Source organism: Passer domesticus, chromosome 13 (genome assembly GCF_036417665.1).
Source record: "Passer domesticus isolate bPasDom1 chromosome 13, bPasDom1.hap1, whole genome shotgun sequence".
In the NCBI taxonomy this organism is placed as follows: Eukaryota; Metazoa; Chordata; class Aves; order Passeriformes; family Passeridae; genus Passer; species Passer domesticus.
Genome location: NC_087486.1, coordinates 15,760,391 through 15,783,696, shown reverse-complemented (window position 1 = coordinate 15,783,696; position 23,306 = coordinate 15,760,391). Strand labels below are relative to the sequence as shown.

The window sequence follows — 23,306 nt, the reverse complement described above, 5'->3', positions numbered from 1 at the left end:
TGGTTGCTTTCTAAATCATGGATAAATCAAGATATAAAGAGGGAAAGAACTACTCACACTAAAAGGGAATTGCTGGCACAAAATCAAAAGTCTACAAACTCCTAGCAAAGAACAGTTGGCAGGATGTCAGAAGAGCATTTCAAAGCCTTGGAGGAATTACTTTCTAATAGGAATAATGGGCACAATCTAGTGAATTTTGTAATTAAAATTATTATTTTTACAATTAAAATGTAAATATTTGAATTTAAATATTTAAGATTAAATTGTGACTGATACAGGAAAGGACTAGACTTGATCTAAATTATGTTTTATTGAGTTATGCTTTCATAAAAGGATTATCATTCCTTAGCCTATGTCACCATTCAACTCCATCCTTCCCTTCCCCTTATCCATCTCCAAATACAATCATATTACTCTCCATATCCCCTCAAGCCCTTTGTCTCAACCAGCTCCTGCTGTCACTCTCCCTTCCCTTACCTCTAAAAATAACACTCCGAGGCAAGCATCAGACAAGAAAAGTCAAAAGTCAGGGTCAGAAGGAGGCACTTTCCCTTGGTGAATTTTCTTTGATCACTGCTCCTTCTAGGATTTTCTAGGCCTAACCCCAAGAGTAACTCTCATAGCCAAGAAATCTTCCTAAAAACTGAATTCTTTTAATGTGGACATGAGATGCTGGTTCTGGACAGGTTGTTATTAGCACTGACAGGAGGAATTGGGAAGGTGCTTCACTCTTACACTTGCTGTGTTGTTCCCATCAGAATGAGCCACAGGGAGGGCTTGACACACATCTGCTCTTCACTTGTGTGAGGAAGCCACTGATGCTTAGCCTGCAGCAGTTCAGCCTCAATTGCCAGCCTGTCTCAATGGAAGTGGATCCATTTTTGTCACAGGAAATGCATGCCATGTTGTGCAAAATTATTCCACTCCCATTACAGCTGAGCGAGAAAAATTCTCCATTGCAAGGTTTGCATCTATTTTTGGGTGTAACCTAAATATCGAATGCCAAGTCACAGAGAGGTCACTATGCTCTGAATGTAGAAATATCTCACAGGCCTTTTGTGCAGCACAATGGCCAACACAAGCAAACAAAAGAACTGAAGCAATCCATGGCTACATGACAATCCCAGAAATCAGTCAGGGAGCCACTGCTTACTTTAGTAATCACTTGTGCCTTTGTCTCTGTACAGCACAGCAGCGTACCCAGCTCTTCACTTAGCTGCCATTTATGCCATGCTGCAGAAAGACACAACAAAATACTGGAAAAGATACAATTACAGTTTACTCTACTGCTCTTATGGCCATGCACAGAGCTATTCATAGCTCCAACCCAAATAGAAAACATAAAAGCACAAATGGGTCTCATGCATCTGCATGTGTAAAACATTCAAACCTATTGTTTAATTCAGTAGCAAAAGTAGAATAGGAGTAAAGAAATAAACCTAAATTTTGGAAATACACCTTATTTCTGGAAATTGAATTGAATTTTCATTTTTCTATCCTACATGTACTGGAAATTGTAATCACCTTCTCAATTAAAAAAAACCCAACAAAATAAAATCAGGTCTATTTAAGTTCTGCTAAAATTGTAATTTTTAAGTACTTTTCAGTGCTTTAAATTATAACTATGAAGTTGTTCCTAATGCCTTTTAAATATTTGTTGCTTTCTGTTACATCTATTTCTTAGGGAGCAATACAATCACCTCTCCTCAAAAGGGTCATGTAGGTTTATATTTTTAATTCCAAATTAATCAGTCTGAAAGCACTTACAGACTGCATTTAGTCAACATCCAAAATTAAATTTTAAATTTTTTAGCTGAAATTTCTAATGGTCAGTACATACATATATATATGTGTGTGTGTGTATGTATATATATGTATGTGTGTATATATATATATATATGTGCATATGGAATGATCAGCATCAAATTAATTATACCCAGCATTATTTTGGTTTCAATGGTAGATAAATGGATTTTTACAGTCTTTGCCTCTTCTCCCCTACTCTGCTCAATCAATGTAAAGCCTTTGGGCTTTCCACATAAGCCAGATCTATGGTTGCCCATCTCTGAGTATTAGAAGCCAAGGAAATAAAATTGCCAAAGATGCCATCTGGGATTTATTTTGCCCACTATCAAAAGCTGCAAAAAAGCATCTCATGTTACAGGTTTAAAAATTCACCTGAATGACTGAAACACAGCAAGATGCAATGAGACACATTGCAGTTGTTCTAATTATGGAGATTAGAGATACCTGGGCATTTTTATTATTATTTGGTTCTTTAATGTGTTCATAACCTGAGTTTCCAGATCTTGCTCGACTGGAACAAAGAAATGAGTTGTGACAGTTTTTTGAGTGGTTTGGTTGGGTTTTTGTTGTTGTTGTTGTTGCTGTTATATATATGTCATCACTATTATAAGTTTTGCAATTGTGAACTACTCTCCAGCCAAAGTTACACCCCCCTGACACTGTCAGGGTCTGCAGACACCTTCTGAGTCAAGATATTGCCAAAACACTTTTCACCTCATCATTACAAAGTTCTAACTCAACTTTTTTTTTTGTTTTGCAGATCCTCAGATAATCAATGATATTCCCAAAGTATCCAATGCATTAGGTACAGGTTATTTACATACTGCCATCTGCTATTTTCCTAGGTTCTACAGTTTTTTCAGGAAGGACATCAACTCTTCTTCTTTTGCAAGACCTATGTATTCCACATACCCCTCTCTGAACCCACAACATCTGCAACCCTCTGCTGCTGAAGAGAACAGAATTAAAACTAATTATGACTGATTAAATACAAGGAAAACCATCATGTGTAAATCAAATCTAGTCAACACATAAATAGGGGAAGGCATGATGAACTAATTGCATAGTGAAGAGCAAATTTGGAACTTATCTAGGAGGGAAAGCTTCCAAAATTCACTGCTTGGGAATTCAAGAGTTATAAACCAAATTGTTATATAATTGAATGTATATTTGATAGTCCAAAGAAGTTATTGAAGCTACCCTTACATTGACGTTCAAAAAGGAGCTGAGCATTTATATGTATTTAACTGTAAAATAAAGATTTCAAAGGTGAAAATAAACATAATGGCTACAGATTGTGAACAGCAGAAAGCAAATTACACCATGTCTGTCTAACCTGAGCTCTTACATTTCCCTTGGAAACATCTGGAGCAGCTCCTACCAGACACAGAGTACTGTCCTGAACAGACCCAACAGTGGTTAGTTCCTGTTATGCACACCAAGGAATCTGACAGTCTGCAGGCAAAACATTGCAAAACTTCATAAAAATATAAAGACGACTCACAGGACCTATTAAAAATAGATATAAGACAACTGATTCTTGGACAAGTAATGCAGCAACACCCAGCAGATTAGGCTTGCAGACATAGTCCACTCTGTAGCCCTACACTGTGATCACACAAGGATATTTTCTCCTGCAAAGTCACTCACCACACTACTGAGAAGAAGTCAGCTTTGTCAGAGGCCTGGAAGAGAATTATTTTAGATTCAAAAAACCTATGGATTTCTTGGAAAGTGAGATAAGCACTCCAAGTCACATACATTTCCTAAAGAGGTGCTGGATATGGAATTACAGCTAATCCATCTTAGGAATTGCAAGCCAGCATCTTGGCTCAACAAACTACTCCACTTCAATAAAAATAAATCTCAGGAATGTCAGGGCAGGGATTAAAAAAATTTAAAACCATAAAATCACGGACTCTGCACAGTGTATCTTAGAACCACCCATTGATCAGAAACTTGCATGGACTTGTATCATGCCCCTACTTAGCTCTCTGAAAACAATGGCTTGGCTTGCAAGGTATTTTTTTTTCACTTACACCTTTACCTTCAGTTGTGTCTGAAGGTCCTTTATGTTTACAGCGGGGAAAAAAAAATCTCTTTTGTCCATGACAAAATCTCTTTTGTCATCTCATGACAATATTTCAGCCGAAGAGATTCTTCACATTAGGAAATACATTAAATAAACCGAAATTTCCTTCAGGTGCCATGAACTGATGGCTGTTTTCCTGCAAATGCCCTCAGTATGTTCTGCACTGAGCAGCCTAGTGCAGGCACAAGGCCAAGAAAACAAGTGAAAGGAAGAAGCACTTACCACGAAGACAGCGCTCAACCGGTCACTCTGGACCTGCTGCACTTGGATGCAGGGTCCTGGCACTTGTAACCTTGAGCCACTAGGAACATTCCCAGCATCTCCATTTGGGATGCTGCTGTTACCAGGCCCAAGACCTACAGATGCCCTGTACAAGTAGGTGTGAGTGAGTTTACCCACACCAGTGACCTCCAGCATGTCCGGTGGGAAGTGGGAGCTGGGAAGCATGTGCACACTGTAGCAATACTTTTTATAGTCCTCAGCTGGGCAGCAGCAGCCACAGCAGCAGCAAGTCCGGCACCGGCAGAGCCGGATGATGGCAAGGAAGAAGATGAACGCCGCAAAGATGAACGAGACACAGGCAAGGGAAACGATCAAGTAGATGTTCGTGGCGTTGAGCAGGGGCGGTGGCTCCCCGCTGTCATCGAAGTCTGGCAGAGCCTGGGGCAGGGTGTCAGCCAGCAGGATGCCCACGGTCACGGTGGAGGAGAGCGGCGGATCCCCGTGGTCCCGCACCACCACCACCACCTTGTGCTTGAGGAAGTCGGTGGAGCGCATGGAGCGCGTGGTGCGCAGCTCGCCGGTGTGCGGTGACAGCTGGAACAGGGTGGAGTCGGAGGAATGGGCGAGGTGATAGGAAAGCCAGGCGTTCTCTGCATTGTCCTCGTCATCTGCCACCACTTTGGTCACCAGGTAGTCCTCATCAGCCAGGCGGGGCACAACTTCCACAGCTACTGAGCCATTCTGGCTGGTGGGGTACAGGATTTCTGGGGCATTGTCATTCTGGTCTGAGATGTAAACATTCACTGTTATGGCAGCACTCAAGGCTGGTGACCCATTGTCCTTGGCTTCCACTTGGAAATGGAAGCTCCTAAGCTGCTCAAAATCAAAGGCACGTTTTGCATAGATGCTCCCATTGGCCAAGTTCATAGACAAAAAGCTGGTCAGAGCACTGCCTGCAACTGTGGAATTCCTGAGTGTGTAAGAGACCCGTCCATTCTCCCCTATATCAGGGTCAGATGCTGAAACCTGGTAGAGAAAAGCACCAAGTGGATTGTTCTCCTCCACAAACACATCGAATGCATCAGCACTGAAGACAGGGGGGTTATCATTCACGTCAGAAATCTGCACCCAAACAGTCTTCTGAGTGGTGAGAGGAGGAGAACCCAAGTCCGTGGCAGTAATGGTGATGTTGTACTCACTGATCAGCTCTCGGTCCAGAAGCTCACTGGTGACAAGGCTGTAGTAGTTTTGAAGGGAAGGCTTTAACTGGAAGGGAAGGTTTTCAGAGATCTGACAGGCTACTTTCCCATTCTCCCCGGGGTCTTTATCCAAAATACTCAGCAGAGCTATCACTGTGCCAGGAACCGCATCCTCAGGAATGGGACTGGAAAGGGATGTAATTGTAATCTCTGGGCCATGATTGTTCACATCTGTGATTTCCACCAGCAGCTTAGCTGTGCTGGACATGCCAAATGCCCCATTATCCCTTGCCTCAATCAGCATCTCGAGAAGGGGTCTCTGAACAGCTAAAACACCATTGACTGTCACCTCCCCAGTGTGTGGGTGAATTGAGAACATTCGCTGTAAGTCAGCAGAAGTTGTATTGCTAAAGGAATACCTGACCTCTCCATTTGGACCTTCATCCAAGTCCGTGGCATGCACTTGGACTACCAAAGTGCCACTGGGGGAGTTCTCCAAGATACTCGCCCTGTAGACCGAGTGCTCAAATTCTGGTGCATTGTCATTGGTATCCAGCACAGTCACAATGACCGGGACATCACCAGACTTTGGAGGGTTCCCACCATCTTTGGCTGTAAGCACAAGTCTGTGAGTGGCTTGCTGCTCCCTGTCTAAGGCTTTCTTCAGCACCAATTCAGGATATTTACTCCCATCCCCGCGTATTTGCATTTCCAAATAGAAATGTTCATCAGGGCTCAGAGTATAATTCTGGACACTGTTAGCACCTTCATCCAGATCCTGGGCGTTGGGGAGTGTAAACCGTGCCCCAGGTGACAGGAACTCCGGCACGTTTATATGATATTCACTTAAGGGAAAGCTGGGGGAGTTGTCATTTATGTCCAACACTTTGAATTCCATCCTGTAAAGCTCTAGAGGGTTTTCTAACACAAGCTCGTAATTCAGAAGACAGACAGACTTTAACTCACAAAGCTGTTCTCTGTCTATGGGCTCGTTAACAGACAAAGCCCCTGTGCTGGCATTTATATTAAAATATTGCTTACTTGAACCGGTGATCATGCGAAATTTCCGAGCTGAAAGTGTAGCTGCATCTATTCCTAAATCCTTTGCTATGTTCCCAACAGACGCTCCACGCTCTGTTTCCTCGGCGATGGAATACACTATTTGCCCCTCCGCGGTGCAGCAAATAAGGCAGAAAACCATTAAATAGCCCCGCATGCTTCCTCCCCTGGCTCAGCTCCCCGCAGACCGGCTCAGCAGGAACATAATCCAGAATTTCAGCGGACACCCCGACTTCCCGCCGCGGAGCGATCGGGCACCGGGGCGCCCCGGCGGCCAGTCCGGTGCAGGCGCGGGAGGCTCCGCGGCGGCTGCGCTGCCCCGGGCCGTGCCGCCGGCTGCCGTGCGGGGCTCGGCGGCAGCTCCGCAGCGCTGCGCCCGCCGCCGCCGCTCGCTGTGACCGGAGCGCCGGCCCCGCGCGGTTCTTAGACGGGCGGCGGCGGCGCCGGCGCCACCCAGAGGCCGCGGGACACCCGCGCCACCGGGAGGGGGCCGCGCTCCCCCCGCCGCCGCTGCCCCGCCGGCCGCTTCTCCTCCCCGTCCCTTCTCCCCGTCTTTCTTTAACGCCCCGACGGAGACGGAGCGGGGGGCTGCGCGCAGCCGAGTGCGCGTCATGGATGTGTTTCCCTGAAAAAGAGAGCAGAGCCCCCTCCTCCCTCCGCTCCTGGCGGGAGAGGCAGCGAGAGGATGCGCTGTCAGGGAACCGCGGTGGAAGGGAAAGGTGGATGAGAAGTGACAGGCATCGGCTATACATGGGTCAGCACAGCCCAGACACGCTCCGGCTGAGCACAGCATTTCCCAGAGGGGGTTTAAGAGCACAATTAGAGGAGGCAGCGAACTCTAACTTTACAGAAATAAAAAAAAAAAAAAAAAAAAAAAAGAAAGAAAATAGGGATTTCCTTCCTGCTTCACCTTCTGAACAAGAGAAATTAACACGAATTATTGGAGGGAAGGGTCTCTGCTCTGACAGTCAGATCACCCCCCAGCCACAGATGAGCTCCCATCCAGCCTCCCAAAGCACGATGGGGGTGGCTTGGGTGGCAGGGGGAAATGGGAGGCTGCAGAAGTTCAATTACTCGCATAGAAATAAATATCAGCACTAGAGAGGTCTTGCATTTAGGACATGCCCAGAGATTGTGGGGAGAGATGAGCTGATACCACACAGAGACTGCAAATCATGAGTGAAAAAAATACATCAAAGCTCTCTCCCCCAGCTTTCCACACAGAGGGAACAGTTACCAAATACACCCCAAAGCAGGTACAAGAGGGCAGAAAAGCATTTCAAAATATCCTCCTGAAAAACCTTCCTGGAATGATCCTTAGCAGCAGTTTATACAGATGGGCCCTGGCAGCACCTCCATCTCCTCTGTTTCCACTTCCCTTCTGTGAGAGCTTGTTGTGATGAGATCCTGATCGATCAAAAGCAAGAGGCTTTAAATGTGTAACAAGGACAGATCTTAACCCTCCTCATATTCATTGTGCCTCTTTCTGCAGCTGAGAATTTCCAGGCAAGTGAAACAGAACATTTCAATTATATATAGAATACATAGGGCCTTTTTAAAAGGGAGAAAATCTGGAGCACAGCCAAAAGTTGTACATTAAATTAAAAAAAAAAAAATCAATAAGTCTGTTTGCATCTTCACAACTCAGCAAAACCTCACAGTGAGGTTCTCACCCCGGCACACTTGAACAGAGCTTGGTCTGCTCCAGCACAACTGTCTACAGATGTGATTTTTTTTTTTAACTCCAGGAGGTCCTGGCAGTACCTGAATGTTGCATTTTACTTCTACTCATTGATGCTACAGAATCCCTTATGGCTGAGGGGTAGCAGGGGTGGCAGCAGAAATCAGAGAGAAAGCTACAGAGCTGCTGCTGTGCATCCACCTCAATCCACAGAGGACATAAATCTGTCAATAACCCATTTCACACTGTAACAATGCAAGTACTCATGGTTTCCTGCTTATTCCTTTTCTTTTCTTGATTGTTAAGTGCAGAAATACCCAATTCCTATCCAATTACTACAGAATTGTCATTCAGACTCCCCCTACTCCCAACCTGCCCTGGATTCCTCTTCTGCAACGATGTTATCTACAATACCTGAGAAGCTGTGGGTTTTCTGCTCTGTAGTGATGCACAGTCGTTCTAAACACCCTGAATCAATGCAATAACATCTGTTAAAGTCACAGGAAAGACTGATGTATGTCCTTAACATTAACCTGCAGCAAGGATAAATCCATCTGTCCAGGAAGAGCTGAAAAGCCACATGTTGATCCCCGAGGAGCACACACAGGTAAAACACACAGCTTCTACCTGCCCATCTGTGACTCCAGTTTACAATGAAGAAACCCAAGAATTTTGGGCTCAACATCCTCCTGTTGTGCAGAGAAACCCCCTCAAGGCAGATTTTCCTCAAATATAATATTGGAATTACAAGCTGTAGTTATTAATTGTGGTGCCTGAAATACTAGCAGTGCTAGCAGAAACTGATTAGTGAATGGCCAAAATCAAAGTAATTGCACATTTGCCTCTCAGATGTACCCACCTTTTGAGAAGTATCAGCAGCCTACAATGATATTAGTTTTTATTCCATTAATTTACTACTCATTTACCATGAAATAAGTTCTTCTTGCTATATCTCTAATTTTGCAGTGCTTGTTTACAGGACTCTACGTGAATTTGTCTTCACTTGTTTTTAACATTATTTTTAAACCTCACCACCCTGCTTTTGTGTTTTGGCATAGCTTGTTCTCTTGTCATTTTCCACTGTGGACAGTGATGTGTCAGGCAGCTTTGATCACCAGAACGTGCATGTAGCCAGCACCATGTCAGCACCCAGATCCTACCACGCTGCCTTCCCAACCCAGCACACGAGTGTCTGATCCTCACACCACTCAGGTAAACAGCTCTGGGTCACAGGTAAGATCCAGTGCTCAGTAATATTTAATATCAAGGGCCAGTTACAACACAGACACTGCTGCCATGAAGGGAATAACAGAGTGGTGCCACGGGGGCAGAATCTAGCCTTGCCCGTTGTGTGAAGCCACTGCTCTGCTTGCCTGAGCCCCGGGCATGCTCCTCCCTGCCTGTTTGTGCTTTCCCTTCCGCATCCAGCTCAAGGCAGTCTCAAGCGTGCCTTTATACACAGGGTCCCTACTCACTTTTGCCACTTAATCCTTCTTTTCAGGGTCTCCAATCTCAAAGATCTCCTCTCCATTTCAATTCACTGACCCTAATTACATCACAATGCAGTACTAAATAATTAAGTTGTATTGAACACCTTTAACACAGACACTTCCCTTGCTATCACAGCAGACAATCTAACCTCTGTTTAAAACCCCTCATCTTACATTTGCCTTCCGTTTGCCATATCCAAACCATTCCCTACTCCCTTCTCTCCGCTGGACCCATTCTTAGAGCCCATTTGACCCAAATGATGGAGGAATTAATCTTTGTGATCCTTCTGTGGTACCATTCATTTCCACAGGACTCCTCATCATGTCTCACTTCCTGACATGTTCAGCGAGCTCTTCCTCCACCCTCCTCTGCCCTTACACCGCCTCGGAGGGCACTCATTCTCCCTCCCTGCCTTACATTTTCAGGCAATCCTCCCCTTTTCCTGCGGTTGGACGTCGCTAGTCCAGCCACGCACGTTGTGCTCAGAGCAACGGCGGCTGCCAGAAGAAACTGTTACACCAGCAAAGGCAAAACGGAAGGCGAAGAGCAAAACTGGTTTGTGTGGTGGCTGTGGGGCACCACACGAAGGGACACTGGTGATGAAGGGAACATCATCATTACGTCAGCGATGATTTTAAAGCGCCGTTCCGTGGACAATGCATCAGAGGCGGTGCCTTCGATGGAGGTTTGCGCGGTGCTGGGGCTTGGGACAATCCCAGGGGCTCTCACCAGAACCGAGGGGCGTCCATTGGTGCTAAATTAGGGCACTGAACTTCAGCGGGAGACAGCAGGGGAATCTGTGAAGGAGAATAGACGGAACAGCAGCTCTGCTGTTTCTCGTCCCGCGGAAAGCGATGAGCTCTGCGCGGCGGCAGCTGCCCCCCGAGGGCAGCTCCAGCCCCCACGGCCGCCCGAAAGGAGCACATGAAAAGCTCCCACAATAATGGGAACCCGGCAGTACCTAGGGTCTGCCTGCGAACCAAGGACGACCGGACCTCGGACCGAGCCCAGATCGCCAGCGCGGAGCTGCGGACGGAGGTGCAAGGACCCCGCTGCGCCTTTCACTCGAGAGGAAGGACGGGGGTGCCCCGGAGACCCCAAACACCGGGCTCCTCCCGCTCGGGAGGTGTGGCAGGCAGCCGCGCTGAGCCCTGCGGGAGCCCCCCAGACCAGGCTCGCTCTCAGCCCTGCACTTCTCCCAGTGGATGGGACGGAAAGAACTTCGGCAGCATCGCCGGGCTGATCTGCTCTGAGCCCCTCTGCATTGCCAAGGCGGGCTGTGTCTGCTGGCAGAGCGAGGAGTGCTGTCAGGATACCCTTCAAAAAGCTCGCAGCTGCTCCTTGGGAACGCGGAGCACAGATGACTTTTAGCTATCAGCAGCCCGGAATAACAATCTCATATGCAGAGAATTTCTAGATTCCCACGAAAATCCTCACTACCCTCATCGAGGCACAGAAACAGGCACCCACTGCATGCTATTCAGTACACCGCAGGAAAGATCTCGTCTCTTTGACACGAGGACACAGATCGGTGTGTTGACCCCCAGTCAGAGACCACCGGACTTGACAGAAGCTGGCGGGGAGGACACCAGCGACAGCGGGCACGGGGGTTCAGTCCCGCTCGGGCGGCAGGAGCGGCTCCGAGCCGAGCACTCAGAGTCTCTGACAACTCCGAGGCAGCCGTGCCGAGCATTTCCCTGCCTGTAAAATCTCGTTTGGAAGCTGCAAAACATCCTCCGGCCACCACGGCGGAGCAGGCGCTGCTGCCGCTTCCCCTCCGCCTCTCCCGCCGCCGCAGCCGCCCGCAGAAGCGCTCGGCAGCGCTCCCGGCTGCCAGCCCCCCCTCGGTGCCAGGCTTGCTTGAGCCTGACAGCACCGCCTTAATCAGAGTCACTCTCCAGAACAGCGGGCGGCGATAACAACAGCCTGGGCTGGCAGCGGCTGACAGCTCGCGCGAAATTGGCATCGTTTATTCAGGGCACTGACGGATATTCTAGAGCCTTCTCCTGCCCAAACTATTCCACGAAGAAAAAGCATCCACGAGCTGTTTCTAAAGTTAAGATTGCTTTATGTTTCTAACAGAAATATTGAAATAGTTTCTTGACGGTGTACGTCTATAACAAACGCCGGTAAATTCAACTCATTACTGCAGTCAGAGAAACGAAGGGGAAACCGAACAGAAGCCAAATCCTGCCCTGCCCCGAGCGATCGGCACTGAGACCCCACATCGCCCTTAATCATATCCTAAAGAAACGAGTCTCTTCAAACACCTGTGAGCAAATGCTGTTTCTCCATCTTCTACAGAGGTAGTTAAATCTGTTTATAAGTTTAAAATACATGTTTTTCCTTTAGAATATCGTGGTTCCGTCACACCTATGTGATTAAAGGAAAGAAGTGACAATTCTACAGAGCTGGGGCAAACCTTGCTCCTCACAAGTGAAGTAGTTCACCCATTAAGTGGTGATGACCCACTCTCCTTCAGCACCCGACTCCCGTTCACCATCAAAGGAGACTAAATAAACAATCCTCAACAAGTACACAAAGAACTCAAACTTAAAGCTGGTACTAATTGATTTAAGAGAAGAAAAGATAAAATCGTGCGACACACTGAAATGTTTTTCTAGGGATCAACGAGTAATAACCCACTCCTACGATACTTTTCAAAAAGGACATGAAGTTTTCAAAATTCGTTGCTGTTTTCTGTACACCTATAAGCACCATTCTCGTAATTTTGGAAACAACGATCCGTCATTTAAATTCTACAGCCTGTGTCCTTCCTCTAAAGATATCCATTAGCTCAAAACCCAACCAAGTGTACTTAGTCAAACTAAAAATACCACGTTTACAGCTATCACTGTGTCTTAAAAATATGGGGGTTAACCAAAGGAACTGAATGCATAACATGAAATTATATACGTACTGCTTGGTTTTATTACTCCGACAGCTTTACACAGTTCGCTTTGAAGCTATAGACAAAATTAAATTAAACAGAAGAGATCTTCCCTTTTTCTTTTAAAAATTGCTTTAATTTTCTGACACTGAACAAGAAAGGCTAATCATGACCCTAAAGTCTTATCTCAAAGAGTGCCTTGAAGCTGGTCGAGATGAGAACCGAGACAATTCAGTGCCATCAGTGAAAGGAAAAGATCAGCTGAAAAATAATGATGTTGAAAACAACACGGTAATTAAAGAATTGCTCTCTGCATCGGGAAATCATTGAGGAAAATAGTACTGAAACTGTTCTCTCGGTATTTTCTGCTCTGCTGCTGAGAGAGCCAAAAGCTTTCAACCTACCATCACTGAACACCACACACAGAAATTTTCCATTATAATTTTCCCTTAACCAATTTCCCACCTCTCTCGTCTCCCACCAAATTTGGACTGTTTTTTTCTAAAGCGTAAGCCTGTATGCATGGGATAAAAGAGAAGCCCGATCACTACGAAGACTGACATCAGGTGGAGGGAAATGGTAAATTACCACCCCATGCCTCAAAAAGACCTCAATTTTTCCACAAAACATCCTGGATTTTACTTCACTCCACCCTCACACACCCATATATTTTCGATGAATTTCCAGAGACAGAACAACGCTCACAACTTCCAACATTTCATCCGCCCTTTTCGCCCCAAAATTATCATCTCATGTATTTCAGTTTCTCCACAGTGGAGAATCCTGACAATAAGAAAGCTTCTAAATCTAAAAACTCAGAGCGCGTCTTGGCGCTTGACTGACAACAGTCATCACGTAAGTGTAAACGCACCTGGTTCAAAGAAAAAATTACATTCACCTTGAGGGAGATATCAAATTACTCAATACTGAACAAATCAGAGGTTGAAAGACGGTTAAAACACGAAAATAAAATAACCCATTAACAACTAGTACTGCAAGTTGATGCCAAGTAGGCAATAAAAAACAAAAATTACAAACCCCAATAATGAAATATTGTCCAGTGCAAGATAAGATTTTTAAAGTGAAATGAAAAAAAACACGGAAATTTTGAAGAGTAATCACGTATACAGAAAATGAAATTTCAAAAGAAGGCAGATCAAATCTGAATATAACATACGGCAAAGCTAGGACATCGATCTACACTCTTATTACAGAAAGCGGTTTAAAACAACGAGGATTCATGCATTAAGGAAATCGTACTACCAAAAAGAGAGAAACAAAAATATAAGTTTTTGAAGACTCTTACCACGCTTGAAGCAAGAGGGGAGACAGACGCCCCCTTCCCAGCAGAACCGTTTTCTGCATCACAACCGGGCGGCGGCGGAGGGAAGTTGGGGCTGAAAACCATGAGGTCGCTCTTGGCGGCGCCGTCGGCCACGCACAGGCTCCGGCTGTGGCGCTGCGAGTACGACCAGCTGCCCACTTCGCTGGCGCACACGAGCGTGGTGGGCCCGGGCCCCGAGAGCACGGCCGCCCGCGGCGCCCAGCGCGACGCCCCGTACAGCACCACGGCCAGCAGGAACAGGCTGGACACGGCGCAGATGGCCACCACCAGCCACACGTTGGTGGCCGCGCTCGCCGCCCCGGGCCCCAGCTCCACGCCCACGGCCGAGCGCGACGACGATGACGACGAGGATCCCGCGGCCAGCGCCGCCTCGGCCGCCTCGAGCAGCGACACGCTGAGCGTGGCCGTGGCCGAGCGCGCCGGCTCGCCGTGGTCGCGCACGACGATCAGCAGCCTCTGGCGGGGCCCGTCCGCCTCGTCCAGCGCCCGCGCCGTGCTCACCTCGCCGCTGTAGAGCCCCACGCGGAACGGGCCCTTGCCCCGCGGCTCCCACAGCTCGTAGCGCAGCCACGCGTTGTAGCCCGAGTCGGCGTCCACGGCGCGGATCTTGGCCACCACCTGCCCCGCCGGCGCCCCCCACGCCGCCCACGCCCACAGCGTGCCCGACGCCGAGCCCGCCCCCACGGCCCCCACGCCCGCCGCCGCCTCGGCCGCCACGGCGCCCGCCTCCGGGGCCGAGCCCGCGGCTGGCAGCAGCGCCGGCGCGTTGTCGTTCTCGTCCAGCACGAAGAGCTGCACCGTGGCGTTGCCGCTCAGCGGCGGCTCCCCCGCGTCCACGGCGCGCACCTCGAACTGCAGCACCTGCAGCTCCTCGTAGTCCAAGGGCTGCAGCGCCCACAGGCGCCCGCTCTCCGCGTCCACAGACACGTAGCTCGACGCCGGACGCCACCCGCCGCCCGACCACGACGACGACGATCCCGCGGCCCCGCCGCCGCCCACGCCGCCCTCCCACAGCGAGTAGCTGACGCGCCCGTTGCCCGCCTCGTCCGGGTCCCGCGCCCACAGCCGCGCCAGCTCCGCGCCCGCCGCGTTGTTCTCCCGCGCCAGCACCGTGTACACGGCCTGCGCGAACACGGGCGCGTTGTCGTTCACGTCCGACACCGGCACCCGCAGCCCGCGGCGGGCGCGCAGCGCCGGCGCCCCGCCGTCCTCCGCACGCACCTCCACCTCGTACTCCGACACCCGCTCCCGGTCCAGCGCCTCGCGCAGCACCAGCGAGTACGAGCCCGCGAACGTCGTCTCCAGACCGAACGGCGACGCCGGCCACACCCAGCACCGCACGCGCCCGTTCTCCCCCGAGTCCCGGTCCGACACGCTCAGCAGGGCCACCACCGTCCCCACCGACGCGTCCTCCGCCACCGGCACCGACAGCGACGTCACCCACACCTCCGGCGCGTTGTCGTTCACGTCCAGCACCTCCAGCACCACCTTGCAGTGACCCGACAGCGGGGGCGTCCCTTTATCCGTCGCTTCGATTTGTATCTCATATAAACGGACCTCTTCATAGTCCACGGTGCCCGCCAAATGAATTTCACCCGTCTTCGCATTTAACAGGAAAATGTTCATCCCCTTTTCAGGAAAAGTATTGCTCACACTAAATTTCACTTCGCTATTACTTCCCAAATCCGGATCCGTGGCATTCACCATTGTAACCAGCGTCCCCACAGCAGCGTTCTCTGGGACCTGCACTTTATACACAGACTGGTTGAACTGGGGTGCATTGTCGTTCGCGTCCAACACCGAGATCACCAGCTCCATGGTGCCCGTCAGAGACGGCCGGCCCCCGTCACTCGCCGTCAGCACCAACCGGTGCACGGGAATCGTCTCGCGGTCAAGAGATTTCGTGAGTACCAGAAACAGGGATTCTCGGTATTCCTCACTCCGCTGCAAATCCAGAGAGAAATGCTCGCTGGGGCTGAGTGTGTAGGAGAGCTGTGCGTTCACTCCGATATCCGCATCTGACGCGCCCTCCAGTGGGAAACGAGTCCCGGGCATGGTAGATAACTCTGCGATGCTGAGGTTCTTTCGGGCGGCGGGGAAGACGGGGGCATTGTCGTTGATGTCGGTGACCTCCAGCTGCACATGGAAGATGCGCAGCGGCCGCTCCAGCAGCACCTCCAGGCGCAGCGCGCACGGCGCGCTCTTGCCGCACAGCTCCTCCCGGTCGAGCCGCGAGCTCACCAGCAGCGCGCCGCTCGCCCCGCTCACCTCCACGCTCGCCCGCCGGCCCGGAGCCACCAGCCGCAGCCGCCGCGCCTCCGCCTCGCCCGCCTCCAGGCCCAGGTCCTGCGCCAGACGGCCCACCACCGTGCCGGCCTTGGCTTCCTCCGCCACTGAGTAGCGCACCTGCCCGCCCGCCAGCGCCCAGGCCAGCGCCTGCAGCACCAGCATCCGCAACACGGGCCCCCACCGCATCGCCGCCGCTGTCGCCTCCAGTCCCTTCCCTGGCTCTGACCGGCTCTCCGCCACACCGCCTTCGATCGCCTTAGGGTCTCCCTGGGACAAGCGGCACGCCGCTCCGCTTTCTCGGCGCCCCGCCCGCGCCGGTCCGCCGCATCCTTCCTCCGGCTGACAGCACCGTGACTGAGGCTCGGGGAGGAGCTGCCGCCCTTCCGTGGCTCACGGCGCCTTCGCGGCCAACAGCGGCATCTGGTGTCCGACCGCGGCTCCTTCCGTGAGCCGCCGCCTGCTGCCCTCCTCCCGCTGCGGCTCCGCGCGGAGACGGACCTGCCGTGGCTCCGCCCGCTCAGCCAACGCGCTCCGACATTTCCCTTCCGAACACTGCCTTCCTCCGCAGCGGTAATAGTTAGTGCTTTTGTCTCCTCTTTCTCTCCTCCTGTTTCTCTTCTCCTTCCTTAAGGCACTTTAATTGAGAAGCACTATTGCCAAAATGTACCTATGATGGGACACCCATATTAACACAGGAGTCATACCTAGGATTATCTTCACTGCATAAAGCTTACCCCACTTCTGATCTCCAGACTTCATCTTCTCTTATGCCTGAGGAGGCATAACTCAATTTTATCATTTATGTTTTCTTCCAGAAGATACTTCAGCTGGTTCCTCTACCGAAGAAACTGTATCCTCGATCGTCCCTCTGTAGAAAGCACTCAGGTCTTCAGAAGACATAGATTCACATGTAAGGTACTTGGTCAAGTCCAGAAATGCTAGAAAATAATAGAAATTGCTTACCTTTTCACGGCTTTGTGACAGAGATGTAGCTGAGAAATTCCACAGAGTCTCCGTGATTTTTTTTTTGTAGATTAAATAATACAGTACACCTATCATATGGCAAAGAATACATGTGTCTGTCCATGGCAGAATTGTTTTGCCTTCCGAAGTGTATTTCCAACCGAGTAAAGCATCAGCAAATACCAATTCCAAAGGCTTTCAAATCCCTCAGTGACTCCCTAACTCTATGCTCTAAACATTCTGACAGAGCAGAAATCCTCTCAAAAGAGTGAAATAGCGCAAGGAACCTGAATTCTCTCATCTTTATGTATGTAAAACTTTCTCTAAGTTTTATCCCCCAAGTGTAGCTGCACAATGAAGATCAAGGTCTTGGTTATAATTTTTAGGCAGGTAGAAACTCACACTACGGCAAAGCCATGTGCCCATTACTGATGGAGATGAGCTGCTGCAGGACACAACAGAATCATTCAACCATGACACAACTGAAGATGAGAAAAAAGGCTTGTACCACTGTTCTGGCAAGGCACAGTTAATCTCATAACAGGTTCCCAGGCTCCCACCTCATCTACTGGCATAAATACATCAGAGTCTCTTCTCTACACAGGTACAGCACTTTCTGCTGCCCTGTCCTGTAGGCCAGGCAGTAACATAAACCAGGGAATTTCACAGATTAGTGAGTTACTGGTTCTACCACAGGAAGAATCAATGATGCATGCACCCAAAGGTAAAGAACAACAACAAAAAAGGAACATAGAAAACGCTTAAAAAGTCCATGTAGGTCTGGCAACAGATATTTTTAATTACAGCTGTCGCTATTCTAACTGTTTTCTTGATTTATTTCTAGGTCTCCATTGTCAGTCCTGTGTTCAAGGATCACTGTTCAAAATTTCAGGGAAGAAGGGCTGAAAAAGCAAACATGTTTTTTTTCCATCCTCTCAAATCCCTGCTGTATTGACAACATTTCTGTATCCGTTTCTATGAAGGCAGAAACAAATGAAACCTGAAGCCTTCACAAGCTTTCTCTCAAAGTATTACTGGCCTTAAGAGACTACAAGACAGTGAACCACAATGATGGCAAAGGGCACAGACTCTGAAATAAAAGACCATTATTTGGCAGCATGGCTTTCACTCACAATTGCCAACACATCTCCTGATAAAATCAAGCTAAATCACTCTGGAAATCGGGAGTTTCAAGCATCATCCATCTCCGTATTCACATGATTATCATAAGGCAAGCACACAATGAGAAAAAAAAATCAGTTTATTTAAAAAACTATTCTCAGGGAAGGGAAAAACAAAATTAAATTAAGTAATCACAAATAAGATAATGTTAAAACCCTACAACATCCTAGATATACAATGCCTATGACTGCTGTGTACATGGGACTACCCAAGTCAGAAACCAAACTGAGGTGCTTCTACAAATACATTAATGCACCAAAACCAAGTCCTCTACCAATATGTTTTCCTCAGTCTAGCACTACAGCTGCACATTTTGGCATCTACTTTGGTTTGTGTTCTTCTGCAATTAAGTACCATACATTAGAAAGAGCATTTCAATCATACTTAGAAGGGGGAAGTGTGAAATGCATCTCTCTTTTCATGTCCATAGTAATTCTGTAGTACTTCACAAACTAATATATGCCATGCATGGTGAAGAGGCTGGAACTTTATATATAGATTTTGGTTTCAAAGGTGAATCAAAGAGGAGGACAGACTTCTGTGTAAGAAAAGACTGGAAATCAGCAATTCACAGCAGTCAAAAGCAAGAAATTCATTAGAAATGCCCCCCTGTAAGACAGGGAAATATGGGCAAGTGAAGATACTCCACTGAAAAATTAATGCCACAGATAAAAGAAAAACAGACCTGATAACACCAGCAAGACAAGGCAAACACTGCAGTCAGGCAGAAATCTTTATCAATAATTGTTCCATTTAATAGCTCATGAGGGGATCTCAGAATGTCATGAACAGTGATGTATCAAAGATTAGAGGAGATATCACCCTATGGAGCAGAGTTCAAATACAGGTCAGCAGAAAATACTGCAGAAAGAGTTGATTACTCTGAAGACGTAGGTAGGAAACTGGCAAAATATTTTCACTGCAGGGGACTGCAAAGCTGAGTAGGCAAGAAAAAGATGTGGCTTCAAGACAGATTGCAACTGATTCCGAAACAGCCATTGAAGGTTCTAAAATTACAGAATAGAGAAGACAGTGACATAGAGAAGAATTTCATTCTCATTGGCATCAAAGAGGCAAGACTCATGAGACGCTGCAAGACAAAAAAGGTATTTCATTCAACATTGCACCGAGGGCAGCAAGATTTAAGTATTTTGCAGAGCTCCCTTTGTTATTACGGTAAGAGGAAGAGAGAAGATAACAGCGGCATCAAAAACCTGCTGCGATGTAAAGCACTACAGCCACTGAAGACGAGGGGTAATACAACCAGCACTCAGAGGATAAAGGACCATGAAACGCGGAACGCCCCGGCACCGCGAGGGCGGAACTCGGCTCCAGGCAGACACTGTCCAGGAGGCGGGGGAGAGGGGACAGAGCAAGAAATGAAGGACCACTGACCGTGTCGAGGAGAGCGGAGGGCTCCGGCTGCGTGTCCTTGGGCGCGGGGCCGGGCGGCGGCGGAGGGGGGAAGTTGGGGCTGAAAACCATGAGGTCGCTCTTGGCGGCGCCGTCGGCCACGCACAGGCTCCGGCTGTGGCGCTGCGAGTACGACCAGCTGCCCACTTCGCTGGCGCACACGAGCGTGGTGGGCCCGGGCCCCGAGAGCACGGCCGCCCGCGGCGCCCAGCGCGACGCCCCGTACAGCACCACGGCCAGCAGGAACAGGCTGGACACGGCGCAGATGGCCACCACCAGCCACACGTTGGTGGCCGCGCTCGCCGCCCCGGGCCCCAGCTCCACGCCCACGGCCGAGCGCGACAGCGACGACGACGAGGACGAGGATCCCGCGGCCAGCGCCGCCTCGGCCGCCTCGAGCAGCGACACGCTGAGCGTGGCCGTGGCCGAGCGCGCCGGCTCGCCGTGGTCGCGCACGACGATCAGCAGCCTCTGGCGGGGCCCGTCCGCCTCGTCCAGCGCCCGCGCCGTGCTCACCTCGCCGCTGTAGAGCCCCACGCGGAACGGGCCCTTGCCCCGCGGCTCCCACAGCTCGTAGCGCAGCCACGCGTTGTAGCCCGAGTCGGCGTCCACGGCGCGGATCTTGGCCACCACCTGCCCCGCCGGCGCCCCCCACGCCGCCCACGCCCACAGCGTGCCCGACGCCGAGCCCGCCCCCACGGCCCCCACGCCCGCCGCCGCCTCGGCCGCCACGGCGCCCGCCTCCGGGGCCGAGCCCGCGGCTGGCAGCAGCGCCGGCGCGTTGTCGTTCTCGTCCAGCACGAAGAGCTGCACCGTGGCGTTGCCGCTCAGCGGCGGCTCCCCCGCGTCCACGGCGCGCACCTCGAACTGCAGCACCTGCAGCTCCTCGTAGTCCAAGGGCTGCAGCGCCCACAGGCGCCCGCTCTCCGCGTCCACAGAGACGTAGCTCGACGCCGGACGCCACCCGCCGCCCGACCACGACGACGACGATCCCGCGGCCCCGCCGCCGCCCACGCCGCCCTCCCACAGCGAGTAGCTGACGCGCCCGTTGCCCGCCTCGTCCGGGTCCCGCGCCCACAGCCGCGCCAGCTCCGCGCCCGCCGCGTTGTTCTCCCGCGCCAGCACCGTGTACACGGCCTGCGCGAACACGGGCGCGTTGTCGTTCACGTCCGACACCGGCACCCGCAGCCCGCGGCGGGCGCGCAGCGCCGGCGCCCCGCCGTCCTCCGCACGCACCTCCACCTCGTACTCCGACACCCGCTCCCGGTCCAGCGCCTCGCGCAGCACCAGCGAGTACGAGCCCGCGAACGTCGCCTCCAGACCGAACGGCGACGCCGGCCACACCCAGCACCGCACGCGCCCGTTCTCCCCCGAGTCCCGGTCCGACACGCTCAGCAGGGCCACCACCGTCCCCACCGACGCGTCCTCCGCCACCGGCACCGACAGCGACGTCACCCACACCTCCGGCGCGTTGTCGTTCACGTCCAGCACCTTCAGCTCCACGCTGCAGTGACCCGACAGCGGGGGTGTCCCTTTATCTGTGGCTTCGATTTGCAATTCATGTAAACTAACGCCTTCGAAGTCCAACGTACCCTTCAGTCTGATGTCGCCCGTCTGGGTGTCAATGGTGAAGAGTTCTTTATTACCGATAGGAGTTGAACTCAAGATGCTGTAAGAAAACTGTTTATTGCTTCCTTCGTCTGGATCCGTGGCATTCACACGTGCTACGAGCGTCCCCTCTGTAGCGTTCTCCGGTACCTGTACTTTATACACGGACTGGTTGAACTGGGGCGCGTTGTCATTCGCATCCACCACCAAGATCACCAGCTCCATGGTGCCCGTGAGAGACGGCCGGCCCCCGTCACTCGCCGTCAACACCAACCGGTGCACAGGAATCGTCTCGCGGTCTAAAGACTTTGCAAGTACCAGAAACAGAGACTTCCTGTTTTCATCAGACGATTTAACATCGAGTGTAAAATATTCGCTGGGGCTGAGTGTGTAGGAGAGCTGCGCGTTCGCTCCGATATCCGCATCTGACGCGCCCTCCAGTGGGAAACGAGACCCCGGCACAGATGATTCCGCGATGCTGAGGTTCTTTCGGGCGGCGGGGAAGACGGGGGCATTGTCGTTGATGTCGGTGACCTCCAGCTGCACATGGAAGACGCGCAGCGGCCGCTCCAGCAGCACCTCCAGGCGCAGCGCGCACGGCGCGCTCTTGCCGCACAGCTCCTCCCGGTCGAGCCGCGAGCTCACCAGCAGCGCGCCGCTCGCCCCGCTCACCTCCACGCTCGCCCGCCGGCCCGGCGCCACCAGCCGCAGCCGCCGCGCCTCCGCCTCGCCCGCCTCCAGGCCCAGGTCCTGCGCCAGACGGCCCACCACCGTGCCGGCCTTGGCTTCCTCCGCCACTGAGTAGCGCACCTGCCCGCCCGCCAGCGCCCAGGCCAGCGCCTGCAGCACCAGCACCCGCAGCGCCGCCGCACACCACCGCTCGCCCATCCTCCCTGCCGCCGCTCTCGCCGCTGTCGCCGCTGTGGCTGCCGGCCCCGGCCCGGGCCCCGCACGGCTCCCCGCCGCCCCCCGGACGCACCGGCTCTGCTGCCCGGCCCGCGCCGCCCCCCCGCGCTCACAGCCGGGCTCTCCGCCGCACAGGGGCGGAGCCGCCCGCACCGAGCCGTTCCTGAGCCTGCAGCGACACCGTGCGCTGCTCCGCCGCCGCACACGCCACTGCCTCCGCTCCGTCATGGCTGGCTCCTCTGCCGTCTCTTCTTACAGTGCTCCTTTTATTTTTTATCCTTTGGGCTTTTTCCGCTGCTCTCTTCTTACCCCTTCTAGTATGTCGTCAGTCGCCTCCGGAGCCAGCAGCAATAACAAGCCGGATCTACGAACTCGACTTACGTGGCATTAGCGTCGGACCGCGGAGTATTGTAACCGAGGCAGACGCTCTTGAGAAGCAGCTCCACCCAGCGAATAGAGGTAAGGTCGTTGCGAACTGCTAATCTCTTTTGCTGTTGTTTTCTTTTTCCTCTTTCTCATCTCCCTTTCTTAATTATCTTCTTGCATAATTCCTTCATAGCATCTTCTTTCTTTCTCTTCTCTTACTTATGTCCTCCTTTCTTACTCTCCTCCCTTTCTGTGTACAGTGAGAATATCTGTGACATACCAGTAAATTTGTCCATGTCCTTCCGTCCGTCCTTCCTTCCTTCCTTCCTTCCTTCCTTCCTTCCTTCCTTCCTTCCTTCCTTCCTTCCTTCCTTCCTTCCTTCCCTTCACTGTCCTTACGCACACACATACTCTTCTCTCTTCTTTATCTCCATTACCAACATATTTTTCCATTACTTCACTCTCCCAGGAAGCACAAACACGCCATTGGTGACAGATCTCATTGCTCTCCGTTGTCGTCTTTCATCTCTCCACTCAAGAAACAAACCTGCTCACTTCAAGTCTGTGCCACACTGACAGAGTGCTCTTTCACCTCACCTTCTGGAAGGAAACCACACTCTTCAGCCTCCATTCTCTCAAGGGAGAGAATTCACAGCCCTCTGAAACACAGGCCCAATCCCTAGGTACTTTGTTTGACATTGGTGTAAACAGACTTGACTAAGCACAAACAACCCAGTGAATCTTCTTCAGGAACTCAAAGCTGTCAAGGCCCAGTACATCAATCCTTCCTGAAT

At 51.2% G+C, this 23,306-nt stretch overlaps 1 protein-coding gene across 8 annotated transcripts in view; it reads right to left on the bottom strand.

Moving 5' to 3' along the window:
* LOC135279919 (protocadherin alpha-C2-like) overlaps positions 1 to 23,306 on the bottom strand; it is a 179,108-nt gene that overhangs the window by 70,826 nt on the left and 84,976 nt on the right. Inside the window, exon 2 of one of the 8 annotated variants that reach the window (XM_064387494.1) lies at positions 19,615 to 19,677. The exons of 5 other annotated variants lie outside the window; for them this stretch is intronic. In XM_064387494.1, the coding sequence (XP_064243564.1) occupies positions 19,615 to 19,677 (63 nt within the window). Of the gene's footprint in view, positions 1 to 4,120; positions 6,688 to 19,614; positions 22,869 to 23,306 lie in introns of those variants that run through there. 2 more of the 8 variants (XM_064387491.1, XM_064387500.1) reach the window with 2 other exon arrangements.